The sequence below is a fragment of the Erithacus rubecula genome (assembly GCF_903797595.1).
Source record: "Erithacus rubecula genome assembly, chromosome: 20".
NCBI classification, from domain to species: domain Eukaryota; kingdom Metazoa; phylum Chordata; class Aves; order Passeriformes; family Muscicapidae; genus Erithacus; species Erithacus rubecula.
This window is the reverse complement of record NC_136672.1, coordinates 5371248-5384359: the sequence shown is the minus strand read 5'-3', so window position 1 is coordinate 5384359 and position 13112 is coordinate 5371248. Positions and strand designations below refer to the sequence as shown.

General features: G+C 50.2%; 1 protein-coding gene across 4 annotated transcripts in view; it reads left to right on the top strand.

Moving 5' to 3' along the window:
* TMEM94 (transmembrane protein 94) overlaps positions 1–12663 on the top strand; it is a 50158-nt gene extending 37495 nt beyond the window's left edge. For all 4 annotated transcript variants that reach the window (XM_079323392.1, XM_079323390.1, XM_079323391.1 and 1 more), the window contains 14 exons: positions 1021–1202; positions 1402–1540; positions 2151–2266; positions 3122–3221; positions 4607–4715; positions 5223–5412; positions 5867–5944; positions 6070–6155; positions 6622–6703; positions 6998–7152; positions 7423–7517; positions 8631–8724; positions 8944–9114; positions 9943–12663. In XM_079323392.1, the coding sequence (XP_079179518.1) occupies positions 1021–1202; positions 1402–1540; positions 2151–2266; positions 3122–3221; positions 4607–4715; positions 5223–5412; positions 5867–5944; positions 6070–6155; positions 6622–6703; positions 6998–7152; positions 7423–7517; positions 8631–8724; positions 8944–9114; positions 9943–10015 (1670 nt within the window). In that variant the 3' untranslated portion in view covers positions 10016–12663. The remainder of the gene's footprint in view (positions 1–1020; positions 1203–1401; positions 1541–2150; positions 2267–3121; positions 3222–4606; positions 4716–5222; positions 5413–5866; positions 5945–6069; positions 6156–6621; positions 6704–6997; positions 7153–7422; positions 7518–8630; positions 8725–8943; positions 9115–9942) is intronic.
* The last annotated feature ends 449 nt before the right edge of the window (positions 12664–13112 follow it).

Below are 13112 nucleotides of genomic sequence, written 5' to 3'. Positions count from 1 at the left end.
CTGGTAGGGGGATTTTTAGGTGAGTTATTGAAGGTTACAGAAAAAATCTTCTCCATGTGGAAAGTGTTTCTAAAGCAGGCTACAGAGAGTCAAGACTTGTGGGTATTTCAGTACTTGGTTTGCTCTTTATCTGATTTTATGGAAATCACATGTGGTGGGCTTTTCAAAGGATTGAAATATATAGTGCTGTGCAACTATTATTCCTTGATAGATTTTGCTGCTGTGCTGAAGGAACTGATTCCTACTAGATGACCTAAACATGTCCTTCAGAACAGCAGTGGAAACTGAGAAAGAAGCACATACCATTACATGAATCCAGGAGGCACTTTTGGAAAACCAGTTTTCACCTCTTTCTGCCTTGGTCTCCCATTCTATAAAATGTGACTAACGGGGTTTCCAACAGCTAGGAACAGTTGTGACTGTTTTTAAAACAGTTTTGAGTCCCACGTGTGGCAAACCTTGCAACTGTGTGTTTTATTATTTTGTTCTTCATGCTGCATCTAGCCCCCAATCACCACAGGCTGATGTAGTGATGATGAAGGAACCCTGTCAAAGAGCCTTTGCAGGGAACATGATTCAGTTCCTTTGCATCAGCCCCTCGTGCTCTGGTGCCACTGTGCCTCAGCTAGACTCACCAAGTTGTTTAGGCACAGTAGGATGTGTTTAAAATGCACATGTGAACATTATGAAGCACACATCCTTGACCTTTCTACCCAAATTCCACGTGACTGATCCCTGCCTTCTGTTTTATCTTTTTCCTTTCCCTGCTTGCTGTTTCCCACTTGTGTTCTTGGTCTCCTGTGTGGGGATGTCCTGAAACCATTTCTGTGACTGGGTATGCTGGGACAAATGGATGTCTCTTCATCTTTCCTCCTGTGTTTGTGTGTCCTGCACATTTCTCTGTCTGGACACCGTGTCCTTGGGTGTCACCTTGGTGGCCTCCCCACCTTGTGTCCTTTGTCCTTTGCACACGTGGCCCTCGTGTCTCAATGTGCTTGTGTGTTGTTTGCATGCCTGAAGAAGGGATTGGGGAAGTGATGGAGAAGGAAGATTGTATCCAGGCTCTGAGTGGACAGATCTTCATGGGAATGGTCTCATCCCAGTATCAGGCCCGCCTTGACATTGTCCGCCTCATTGATGGACTGGTCAATGCCTGCATTCGTTTTGTCTACTTCTCCCTGGAAGATGAGCTCAAAAGCAAGGTAAGCTGTGTTTGCTGACCCCCCTGACCTTGCCTGGCCCCTGGTTGTCTGACTGGGGAGTTTAGCTCCAGTGCAATCTAAGGTTAATCTGATTCAGCCCACTAATGAGTCCAGAAGGTACCTGTGCTCCAGTATGGCATCAGTCTGCAGTGTTCTGGCCTGGGCAGCCATTCTGAAGCCTTTGTCTGCTCACCCACAGGTGTTTGCTGAGAAAATGGGTCTGGAGACTGGCTGGAATTGCCACATATCCTTAACACCCAATGGTGATGTGCCTGGCTCAGAGATCCCCCCCTCCAGCCCCAGCCATGCTGGCTCCCTGCATGATGACCTCCACCAGGGTGAGAACTTGGCCTTGGCCACTCTGAATGCCATGTGTTTCCTGGGTGGCTCTTTTAACCCCATTCATAGGTTCCTGTGTCCACACCAGACACTTGATCTGACAGAGCTTTGAGCACAAAAGTGGATGGGTCTCAGGAGTGTGTGTGTAAGCGACATCACTGAACATTTATAGCCTTTCAGCCAGTTTTTGGAAGCAGACATCCTTCTGTGCACCAGCTGCCATGAATTTATGTGCTCAGAAGTACTTCTGGTTCTTGCTGGGGCCCTGGTCAAGCCACTGAAGGTCCCTTGCCTGTGCATCACTCTTTTTTTTCTTACTTCAGCTGGGCTCTTTTTTTATTCTCTTCCCATAGAAGGACAGTAGAACAGATAATGTATCATGTCTCAGAAGAGCAGAGACTAGGCTCACATATCTACCTCTGAACAGATTAGTCATCTAAAAATACTGCATTTTAGATGACTGAGTGGGAGATCTGAGTGTTGCTAACCCAGAAAAGCAGGCCTCACGTTTCCTGGCTCCTGCAGTGCCACGTGTGTGTCCCAGTGGGTGGCACAGGGGTGGCACAGGCAGGTTGGGATTGTTGTTTGTGCTGCTTCTCTCTGCTCCAGTTTCTCGAGATGATGTGGAGGGGCTTCTGCTGATGGAAGAGGAGGGGCACTCAGATCTCATCAGCTTTCAGCCAACAGACAGTGACATCCCCAGCTTCCTGGAGGACTGCAACAGGGTGAGGGTCCCTTTCCCTGCACCTTCTGCTCTTCCCATGGTCAGGAGTGCCACCTCAATGCTCCCAGAGGAAATTCCTCTTCAAAGGAGATTGGTTTACATTGGGACCCCTGATTTCCCTCACCCTTTTCCAGCTTGGTATCTAGAACCTGGGAAATTTGTGATTCTCTCATTTAGTGACTTTTGCTGAACAGCTCTTTGCTTTGGAGTTTAGGAATGGAGGTTACCAAGCATGGGGTAACCTTGAGAGCTGCATCTCAGTTCCTCTGGGTCCCATGGACTGGGCAAGGAGTGGGAACATCCCCACTTTCCATGCAGACAGAAGAAACACTCTCTCTTCCAGCTGTGAGCCACAGACTGGTGCTGCCCAATGGTCAGAGTGAGACCAGCCCTTCCTGCTTCATAAAGACCTCACATGTGCTCTGCAGGGATTACAGGAATATCAGAGATACAGATTTTAAAAAGTCGTTTAGGCCTGGTTTTATAAGGCAAGAACCCTTCTTGCCTTGCTGCAGGTTGATGTGGCTGCCATTGAAATAGATCCAGTTGCTGGAAGACAGCAAATGTGTCTGACTAGATTCTTCACACAGGCAAAAAGTCCTTAGAAATCCTTGAATATAGATTTGTCACACTGACCTTACAAGTCTTGAGGGCAAGCACAGGCAGCTTGGCAGGCCAGTGTAAAACTTTATCAGAAAACTTTTAACTTGGGAAAGCCAGCTCTATCTGCAGGAACATGAATTTGTGTCTGATCTTAAAGTTGCATAATTGTAGAAATCATCATTCTCATTTCAGCAGTTCCTTCTGCAATGCCACTCTCTCACACTCCCTGATTAATCTGTCCTTTCTCTTTCAGGCCAAACTCCCCCGGGGGATCCACCAGGTGAGACCTCACCTGCAGAACATTGACAATGTGCCTTTGTTGGTGCCCCTGTTCACAGACTGCACCCCAGAGAGTAAGTGGCCTTCCCTCCTCCTGACCATGAATTCCTTCCTCAGCTCCTTGGTCTGGCTCATCCAAGTGTGGACCTGGATGAAGGGAAGGGGATACATTCCAGAAATCTAGAAGGACATATTGATATTAATTACCCTCTGTTGCTACCTGTGGGGAGCCAGGTGTTAACTGAATTTTAGTGTTAACTGAATTGGGCTGAGAACCACTCCTTTCAATTTGCACTCGTAAGAGACACAAAAGCAAACATGCAAAATGCTACTGCCTTTCATTAAATAAGTGTTATCAGTGTACCAGGAGACTTTGATCTCTGCTAACAACTCTTATGTAACTTGGAAATCACTTCCCAGAAGAATTTTCCCCTGGCAGTTGCTTTTAACACCTTCTGCTGCTTTGCAGTTTTTGATTGCAGGAAACAGAAAGGACAAAATTTCTCTCTCTCTCTGAGGCATTACTTAAAGAAAGGGGCTGAGTGCTCGACTGGCAAATAACCTGCCAAATCTCCAGTGAGTGTGGAGCATCATAATGATCTGCCATTTTAGTGCTTCTGGTCACAGTTTCCAGCATGTCAATCACAGTGCAGTCTGCCTTCACACTTAGTGCCCAAATTTCCTCTCTCTGACAGAAGTGGCAGCTCCCCACTTGATCCAGCCCCTCACTGTGCTGCAGGTCCTTGTGCACCAGGCATTTAGTGAAGGTGTTTACAAGGGAATCTGCAGAGGGGAGGCTTGGGGCTTTTTTGCCTGGAGCATTCTAGAAAATCCATGTATACACAGAGCACTGTGCATGGAACTACAGAACTAAAATCAGATCAAAGAGCAGCTTGGACTTAGAGGAATGTCAATAAACATATTGATAAAGGGTAGAGGTGGTGGTGGGTGGGAGTGCAGGAGCAGGGTCTGGCTCTGAGTATGGCTAAACATGGCACTGCTTTTGGAGTGGTTTGTTACATTCCCTCCCTTTCCTTAGACTTGCAACACCACTAGTGAGGTGCTACTGAGCAGAGTTTGAAACACTGTATTTATTTTCAGTTTGAATTATTTAGGTTTATTTCATTTCTGCTGTTTTCTAACAAGACCATTTGATGCTGAAGCTGTTTTATGCACCCAGGCTATACCCACAGCTCTGCTCTGAAAGATGTGTGCTGGAGATGCAAATCTCTGGGTTATAGGTGTGTGAACCAACTGCAGTGAAAGGTATACAGAGCACCTGGTCTGCAGTTAATTAACTATTTAATTGTGTGTTAACTGTGGATCTCAATGTACACAAGTGGTGAGTATCAGATGGGACAGTTTTAAAGGATCTGTTTGTTATCCAGATTGGAAAGGATGTGAAACTGCATTTTTGTGTATGCCTAATGACATCATTGCCCCTTCTGTCCCTCTGCAGCCATGTGTGAGATGATCAAGATCATGCAGGAGTATGGGGAGGTGACCTGCTGCCTGGGCAGCTCTGCCAACCTGAGGAACAGCTGCCTCTTCCTGCAGAGTGATATCAGGTGGGGCAGGATCTATTCCTCCTCCAGCTGCCCTTGCCCTCATCTTAGCAAGTACCCAGCTGTGGGTCACAGCACACTGTGGATTGTGCAGGGAGGTGCTCACAATTGCTCGGTCCATTTTTAGCTGTGTTTGTCTCCAAGAGGGAGATTTGGGGGGATTGGATGGGGGTGTCTGTTTAAGGTCCTTGACACACAGAGGTATTTCCATGTCTGAAAGGAACATACTCTCTTGCATGCTGGACTGTTGTGCCCCAACTGCCACTACAGATGCTTCCCATTGGGTGAAAGAGTGGAAGTACCCCAATCAGCCAATTTGGGTGCCACAAACCCAATTATGTTCATTATTTCTCTGTGAATAACTGAAAGTCTAGGGAGATTGATCCTAAATTCTTGTTACAGCTCAGGCTTCTCTACCTGAGCCAGCTATACAGAGCATGGCCCAGCAGTGAGACAGTTTCCTTTCTGGGATGAGGCCTTTGAGCAGCAGCCCTTGTGTTGTCCTTGCAGTATAGCCCTGGACCCTCTGTACCCATCCCGCTGCTCCTGGGAGACCTTTGGCTATGCCACCAGCACCACCCTGAGCAATGGCTCTGAGGAGCTCACCCCCCTGCAGCTCTCAGGGCAGCTCAACAGCCTGCCCTGCTCCATGTCCTTCCGCCAGGAGGAGAGCACCAGCATCATCAGGCTCATAGAGCAGGTGAGACAACAGCCCCCTGTCCCCAGAGACTGATTGAGGTGCCCACAGTGCTGCAGCAGGAGCTTTGCTTGTCTCTCCTGGCCTTTGTGCAGGAAGCACCAGAGGGAGAATCTTCCTGCCTGGCACTCCTGTTCCAGTGGTTTGGAAATGGTGACTTGTGGCAACAGAACATGAATATTGTTCATTTGAAGTGTAATCTTGCAGAGATCCCTGGCCAGATAACAATGCAGTATTAAGGAGAAGCATAACCCCAGAAAAGCCAGGAGTTTAAACAAGCTTACCCCTTGGCTAAATCCTGCCTTTTCTTTTAGAACCTCTCCATATAGGCAAGAGACCTTCCCTTTTTGCTTTCCCTGTGTCCAGATCCTCTCCCCTTCCACTTCCCTGCAGCCCCCATGCTCTGTCCCTGTGTGCTGGTTCCCAGCAGGGCTCTGAGGTTTGTGCTCCCTTCCAGGCCAGGCATGCAACCTATGGGATCCGAAAGTGTTTCCTCTTCCTGCTGCAGTGCCAGCTGACCTTGGTTGTCATTCAGGTGAGTCCTGGCTGCCTGGGGATGGGGTTTGCTGCAGTAGCAGCCCAGTTACCAGCTCATACCAGTGTTTTGGGTAACTGTCCTAGCACTGTTCATGCTCTTCACTCTGGGTTGTTTCTGTCCAGTTCCTCTCCTGCCTGGTGCAGCTGCCTCCCATCCTCAGTACCACAGACATTGTGTGGCTCTCCTGTTTCTGCTACCCACTGCTCAGGTGAGTCTGTCCGGGTGGAATCTCCTCCCATCCCCCTCCCCAGGATGCACAGACCACCCCCTCAGCCTCACTTTGTCCATGTTAAAGCAAGCTGACATCACCCACAGCATGCTGAGAAGGCTGCAAGGATTATTCCAAGCACCTACTTTGACAAGGTGCTTGGAAACAGAGACAGGAGCATTTGTGTGCTTCTGTGTTAACCCCTGCCTTGTGTGATGGAAAGTCTGGGGTGGCAGGTGGAGGCCAAGGTACCACAGGTTGTTTTTTTAACTCCCTCATACATCTGGAGGTCACTTCTCTCTCTGTCTGCACCTGCAGTGAATAACACCTTTTATGGCATATGTAAAGATGAGTGCCAATGCTCCAAGCAGTCTGAGCAGGTTTTTTGGGTTCAAATGTTAGATAAAAGCACAATAGCTCTGGTGCCTGAACACATTACTGAGACACTTCACTTACCTTTCTCCAGTATCTCGCTCCTGGGCAAGCCTCCCCACAGCTCCATCATGACCATGGCAACAGGAAAAAACTTGACTTCCATTCCCAAGAAGGTAGGTCACTCCTCAGATTTAAATTAGCCTCACATTTTTCTCTTCAGTTTTGTCCCAGTGTTGATGTATAACTGAGGCCCTGTGCCTTCTTAGCTCACTCAGTAAATTGATCCATGGATGAGCCAGGGAGGGAATCCCCTATTCCACATGCCCAGAGGGCAGATCCTCAGTGCAGCACCTCATCTGTACTACAGCTTGTCTTTTGCAGCCACTGATTCTCTGATGGCCCTTGGGGAGGAGGTTGAATACCAATGACATGCCCATGTCATCCTCCTTGCTTTCCCTTGTTCACAGACTCAGCACTACTTCCTGCTCTGCTTCCTGCTGAAATTCAGCCTGACCATCTGCTCCTGCCTCATCTGCTTTGGGTTCACCCTGCATGAGTCCTGCAGAGGGGTGAACACCACCAGCCTCAACCTCACAGCCTGCTCCTCCATCATGCTACACAGGTGAGGAACTGGCCACACACATCCCTACTGCTCCTGCCCTTTCCAAGGAGGATTGATTCCAGTCCTCTAACAAGCTTCAGCCTCTTCCATGACCCAGCAGGGCTGTAACCCTGACAGCTACATCATTGCCCACTGTCACCTCCTGGTACCAGCACAGCCTGAGCTCACACACAGATCCCTCAGCTGGTAAAGGAGGACATGGCTCTGATGGGAGCAGGTCAGATATTTAAGTGCCCACTGTTGACTTTCCTGTGTCCTCTCATTCACTAGCAATGCTTATGGTGCCCCTGACTGGTTTGGGACATTTTCCAATGCTCTCCTGGTAGCCCAGAAGCTCACAGCTGGCCTGATTGTTTTACACACAGGTAGGTCCCTGTTCCTAGAACCCCATTCCCTGCTCTGGGGGAAAACTTGCATCTTCTGTCTCTTTCTTTGCCCCCTATGGCAGAGCACAAACTCCCTGATAGAAGGAGACTCTGCAGTGGCCTCACAGCACAAGTGTAAATTCTCCTGTCTCCCTAAACATTACCCTGGCAGATTAAAGACAACACCCTCAGAACTGATTCTGCTTCCTACCAGCCTGGTGAAGTGCTGGTTCTGTCCAATCTCACCAGAAGAGCCAAGTCCTTTTGCCTTCTTGAAAGTTAGTAGCAGCACCTGTAGCTCTCCAAAAGTATCCCCTGATTCAAAAGTGTTTATATCCCTGCTGCTGTTCTGTGAAGTACCCCACTGCCTTCCCACAAAGGGCACTGGTGCAGTTATGACTGAGAGCTGGAAGCCTTTTTAAACCCTCTGGAGGGGTGTGGAGCCAGCTCCTAGCTGATCCTCATCACCTGCACCCATTGCCTGGCAGAGCAGGTCCAGCTGCTCCCTGACAGCACTGAGGATCTCAGCTCCCTGTGCCACATGTCCCATATATCCCATGGTCCTGGGCAGGGCACTGTGTGTTGAGATGTGCTGATGTCCAGTCCAACAGAAATGCTTCCTGATTTGATCCCCAGCTTTGGAGAGAGTGGGTTGCAGTACTTGTATGTCCCTCAGACCACTGAGGCAAGGCAGGGGTGCTTTGCCAGGCAGCTGTTTGGAAGAGCCCAAGTGAAAGCTGAGCAAATGCTGGGTCCTGTACAGACAGCCCTGGGTCTCTGGCTAAATCTGTGTCTGGGCTGGAGCTTTCCTCTGGAAAGGAAACAAGGACACACCTACCCCTGTCCCACTCCCCAGACCTGGGCCCTTGCCTGCTCTGTTTCAGCTCCCAGGTTATTCAGAGTGAATAACTGTGCAGTACAACCACTGCACTGCCCCCACCTGCATTCTGGAATCTTGGAACTGCTGTGAGCAGCCTGCTCTGAAAGAGCCCTGACTGGTAGGCAGGTTCCAGGGGCATGAACCCTTATATCCCTTGGGAGCAGCAGGTGTTGATGTACCTGGTGAAGTGCTGTACCTGTGTGTGGTGCTGAATGATGCCCTTTTCCCTGCAGTGTTCATTTCCATCACCCACGTCCATCGCACCAAGCCCCTGTGGAAGAAGAGCCCCCTCTCCAACCGCTGGTGGACGCTCACTGTGGCTGTTGTGTGAGTACCCCAGGCCTTGGGGAGCTGTTCAGGATGCTGGAGCAAGGAAGGGCCCCAGGCCCACTCCAGCAGCAGTTTGGAGAATTAAGTACATGGCAATTGATCTCCACTGCTGAGGGGTCTCTGTTGTGAGTGTTTCATCTGGGCCTGAACAGATTCATCTGCAAATCCTGGGAGATCAAGTCTGCTGAGATTTGCTGTGTCTGTTTTTCATCTTAGAGTGCTGGGGCAAGTGGCACAGACTGTGCTGGACCTGAAACTCTGGGAAAACCTCAACTCTTCTTTGACCTTTAACCACGTCTCCATCTCTCCAGTCTCGTGGCTCCTGGGTTTTCTTTCCTTGGTCCTTGTGGTTATCATCAATGAGATTGTCAAGCTGCATGAAATCAGGTATGGGAGTTGTAGGGAGGATGAAGAGAAAGGGTTGAAGCCTCCCTCCAGCCTGGCCTTGAGCTGCAAAAAATAATGATGCCCAGGGAACAGGGTGGGGAACAAAAAGGAAAAGCTGATTGCATTGTGTAAATCACCTGGCTATTGTGTGCAGGCTCATGTTCCACCTCCCAGGGAGGAAGCACAGGGGAGGAAGGAGGGTCAGAGAAGGGCAGGGGCAGTGATTGGGAGCAGGAAGGGAGAACAAAATTTCCTTATCTCAAACCAAAGGGAGACAGCCAAGGTCTGTGCAACACCAGCATGGAACTGGGGAGGGCTGTTCTCTCCATCTTGTCCCATGAGGACAGAGAGGCATTGAATCCCAGCAGAGGAAATGTGCCTTCACACAGAGCCTGGACTGTGGGACTCGTTTTCACGGGAAGTGGCTGCAGCCAAGAATGAGTAGCAGGCAAAGTGACTGGCTGTTCTTCCCAGCACAGGGAGCAGCCAGAGCTGGGAGTCAACACTAATGAACATTGATTCAGGAAATGGGCTGGGGAGGAAAGGCAGGGATTACAGGGAGCCCTAATGGGGATAGAGACACCATCTCAGTTCCTGTGAAAGGTTTCTGGACCTTTCTGTGCCATGTCTGGTGTCCCTGGTGGGATTTAACTGCATGGGGTAACACTGAGACCATGAGTTGCTCTCTGGATTTGATTCCCCTCCCAGACTACCACAGAGCCCAGGCCAGGGGCTTTCCTGCCTCTTGGGGCTGTCAGCTCAGGAATGGCAGTGGGGCAGCCTTACCTTTCACCCCTCTGCCTACTGACTCTCTTTTTTCTTCTCCAGGGTCCGTGTCCGTTACCAAAAGAGGCAGAAGTTGCAGTTTGAAACCAAGTTGGGGATGAATTCACCATTTTAAAAGCACTCAGCTCAAGTTCCCTGGAGCCAGGGCCAAACAGCCACTGGGAGAGTGGCTGCACCAAAGGCTTGGGGAGTTTTCCATCACAAATGCAATCCAGACACCTCCTGGCAAAACTACATCTGAACCTTCCCAGGGCCCCAGGCAGGGATCCCCCCACAGGTATGCAGCCCCTTCCCAGCCTGCCAGGTGCTCTCACAGGAACCTGCAAGCTCTGCTGCCTGTTCAGGCTGCTCTTCCTTTATTTATTTATTACTGGAGGTATTTGTTAGTATCATGGTGATGCTAAAATGAAGTGGCTCCTTTCCTCTTTGTGAGCAGATGGGTTTCCTGGGCCTGGCAGGAGAATCTGGGGCCAGTAGGGCTGCTGAAGCAGGAGATCTCTATTGAAACCTGTTTTGGTTTTCCATCTCTGCCTGCTCTATGTGTGTGTGTGCCTGTGCATGCCCTCCCTGTCTCCCTGCCCTGTGTCCTGGAGCAAAGGAGCCATCCCTCATGCAGTCCCAAAAGTGCTGGGAGCTCAGTTTCCTGAGAGGACAGTGGGAAGGGTCTCTGGACAGCCAGGCTGGGCCAGCCCTACCTTCTAGTGTTGCTGTCACAGTCATGTGCTGGCTGTGTCAGAAGAGGGATGAGACATGGCTTTGGGAAAAGCTGCCTGTGATCCTCTGGTCTGCTGCAGAGGGAGGGCAGCTCCTCTTGCAGGGAGCCAGCATGGTTCAGCTTCCTGCAGCCCTGTTGAACCAGCTTTTATCTTCTTTAACACCCCCCAGAGAGGTTTTATAGCTGTTCTCCTGTTTGTGATCCAAACTGCTGTTCTGCTTCAGTGATGTGCCTGCTTGAGAAAACCACAGAGATAAAGCCTGAGCCCTGACTATCCCACCCTAGAGGAAGGGAATGTCTTTCCAGGCAGGATATCTGCAACTTGCAGTTGTGACTAATACAGAGCTGGTAAATGGCTCTTCTCCCAATCCCAGGACTGTGCTGCATCCAGTTCTTGCTCCCCAAGGCACAGGGAACCCTGCCCAATCATGTCAGTCTGTGATAATGCTGGGAAGTCTCTCCCCTCTGTGCTAATGCCTTCACACAGAACCACAGAGTGGTTTGGGTTGGAAGGGGCCTTAAAGCTTATCTTGTTCCACCCCCTGCCATGGGCAGGGACACCTTCCTTTATCCCAGGGTGCTCCAAGCCCTGTCCAACCTGACCTTTAACAATTCCAGGGATGAGGCAGCCACAACCTCCCTGGACAACATTTGCTCAGTGTTTTTCTGGAGGTTTCTTCATTTGCCTGGGGGGACCCTCCCCTGGGGGCTGCAGCAAACCATGATCTGCCCCAGAGCAGCACACAAGCTCCTGAGCTCTGACCAGACCCCATCTGTACTGGGAGCACTGGTCCTGTTGTGGGCTGACAGCCAAGGGCCACAGAGCACACAGGCTTGGCTACCAGAATATTTGCAGCTCATGGAGATGTTGACTCTAGTTCTAAACACTGACTAAAGCTGGTAAATCCTAGCCCTGTTTTTGGTTCCAACACTAATACCACAACATTTGGCTGTTACTTCTTCTTGGGTACCCAAGATTAACAAGTGGCAGCTGCTCTCTCCTGAGCAGGCAGGGAGCTTTCTGGAACCCCCAAGCTCTGCCCTGCTGCTCCACCTTGTCTTCCTCACTTTTCTGCATAACCAGAGAGCATGGGCACAGCTGAGTGTCTCTAAGCAATACCAGGAGCAGAGCTGGCTACAGCCAACCCCTGAACTCTGGGGACACACTGAGGATGCTGGAGGGGGGCAGCAGAGGGGGTTCAAGCCCTGGACCCAGTTCCTGCAGTGGGGGTGGATGTGGAGATCCCATGCTGGCAGGATTTACAGAATAAGGAGCCAGCAGCTCCCTGGGGAAGCACAGGGCTCTCCCCTGCAGGTGGCTGCCCACCTTTGCCAGCCAGGCTGGACTGTGCCCTCACTCCCCTGGCACCTGCAGGGCTCAGGGAGAACAAGCTGCACCTTTCTCAGCCTCAATTCACTAAATGCCAGTTCCAGATCTGTGACACCTGGCCCCTGAGAAAGCAGCTTTCCTTCCTGATGCCAGGGTTGGATCACAAGTGGGGTGTGATCTCCTCTGTGGCCAAGCTGAGCTGGAGTCAGAGGCAGCTCAGCTGCTCAGTGCTGTCCCAGCTTTCCCCCAGCCACACCCCAGCTCTTGCCCTGTGCCATCAACTGTTGTAGGTGTCAAAAGGCAGCAGAGTCCAGAGCTTCCTGCTGGCCACACCTTTCTCTGGAGGAGGCACCTTCAGGGTTTCCTCCTCTGAGTGATCACAAATGTTTATTTTCATGCATCCTCCTTCCCCAGCTAGACTTGGAGGGAGCTAAAGTGTATGAATGGAACCTTTAGGATGGTCTTGCCAGTGTCACCCTTCCCTCAGCCACTGAAGTGTCTAAGGGTCAGAGTGCATGGCTTCAGAAGGAAATTTCCTACATCAAGATGTTTTTAAATGCTGTATATTTTATATTAAATTTTTTGGGATGTATGTAAAAATATTTCATTTGTATTAAAACTTGTAAATTGTATAAAAAAGAAAAAAAAAAAAAGAAACAAACCCAGACCCACAAGCATCCAGTATAAGAATGGCAATAAATGATTGTCTTGGCTAACACACCCAGGAGTTGGGAACGAGTTTGCACCCAGCAAAGAAAGAAAGAAAGTAAAAAATGTCTGTGGCTGCTGGAGTCACAGGGTGTGAATTTCCTGTTGTAGAGACACAGCCTGAGAGCTTGATGCTCCTGGGATCCAATTCTGGCCTTTTATCCAGTTTCTGCTCAGCTTTGGGCAAATCTGTCCATCTCTGAAAGCCTCTTCCTACAGAGCAGGATTGGTTACTGATGATTTCCTGGATCCCAGGCACTGCTTCAGTCGAGGCTGGCAGCAGAGTTTGAATCCCTCTGCATGGGTGAGTTGGGGTGAGTTGGGAGAGGCACTGGGAGCTGTGGGGGGATAAGGAGGCCTGGGCTGCTCATCCTGAGCAAATGAGGCACTGGGGTGACAGTGGCCACACTCCCAGGCAGGATCAGGAGGAGGGAGGAATGCTCTGCCTGGCACATGGGG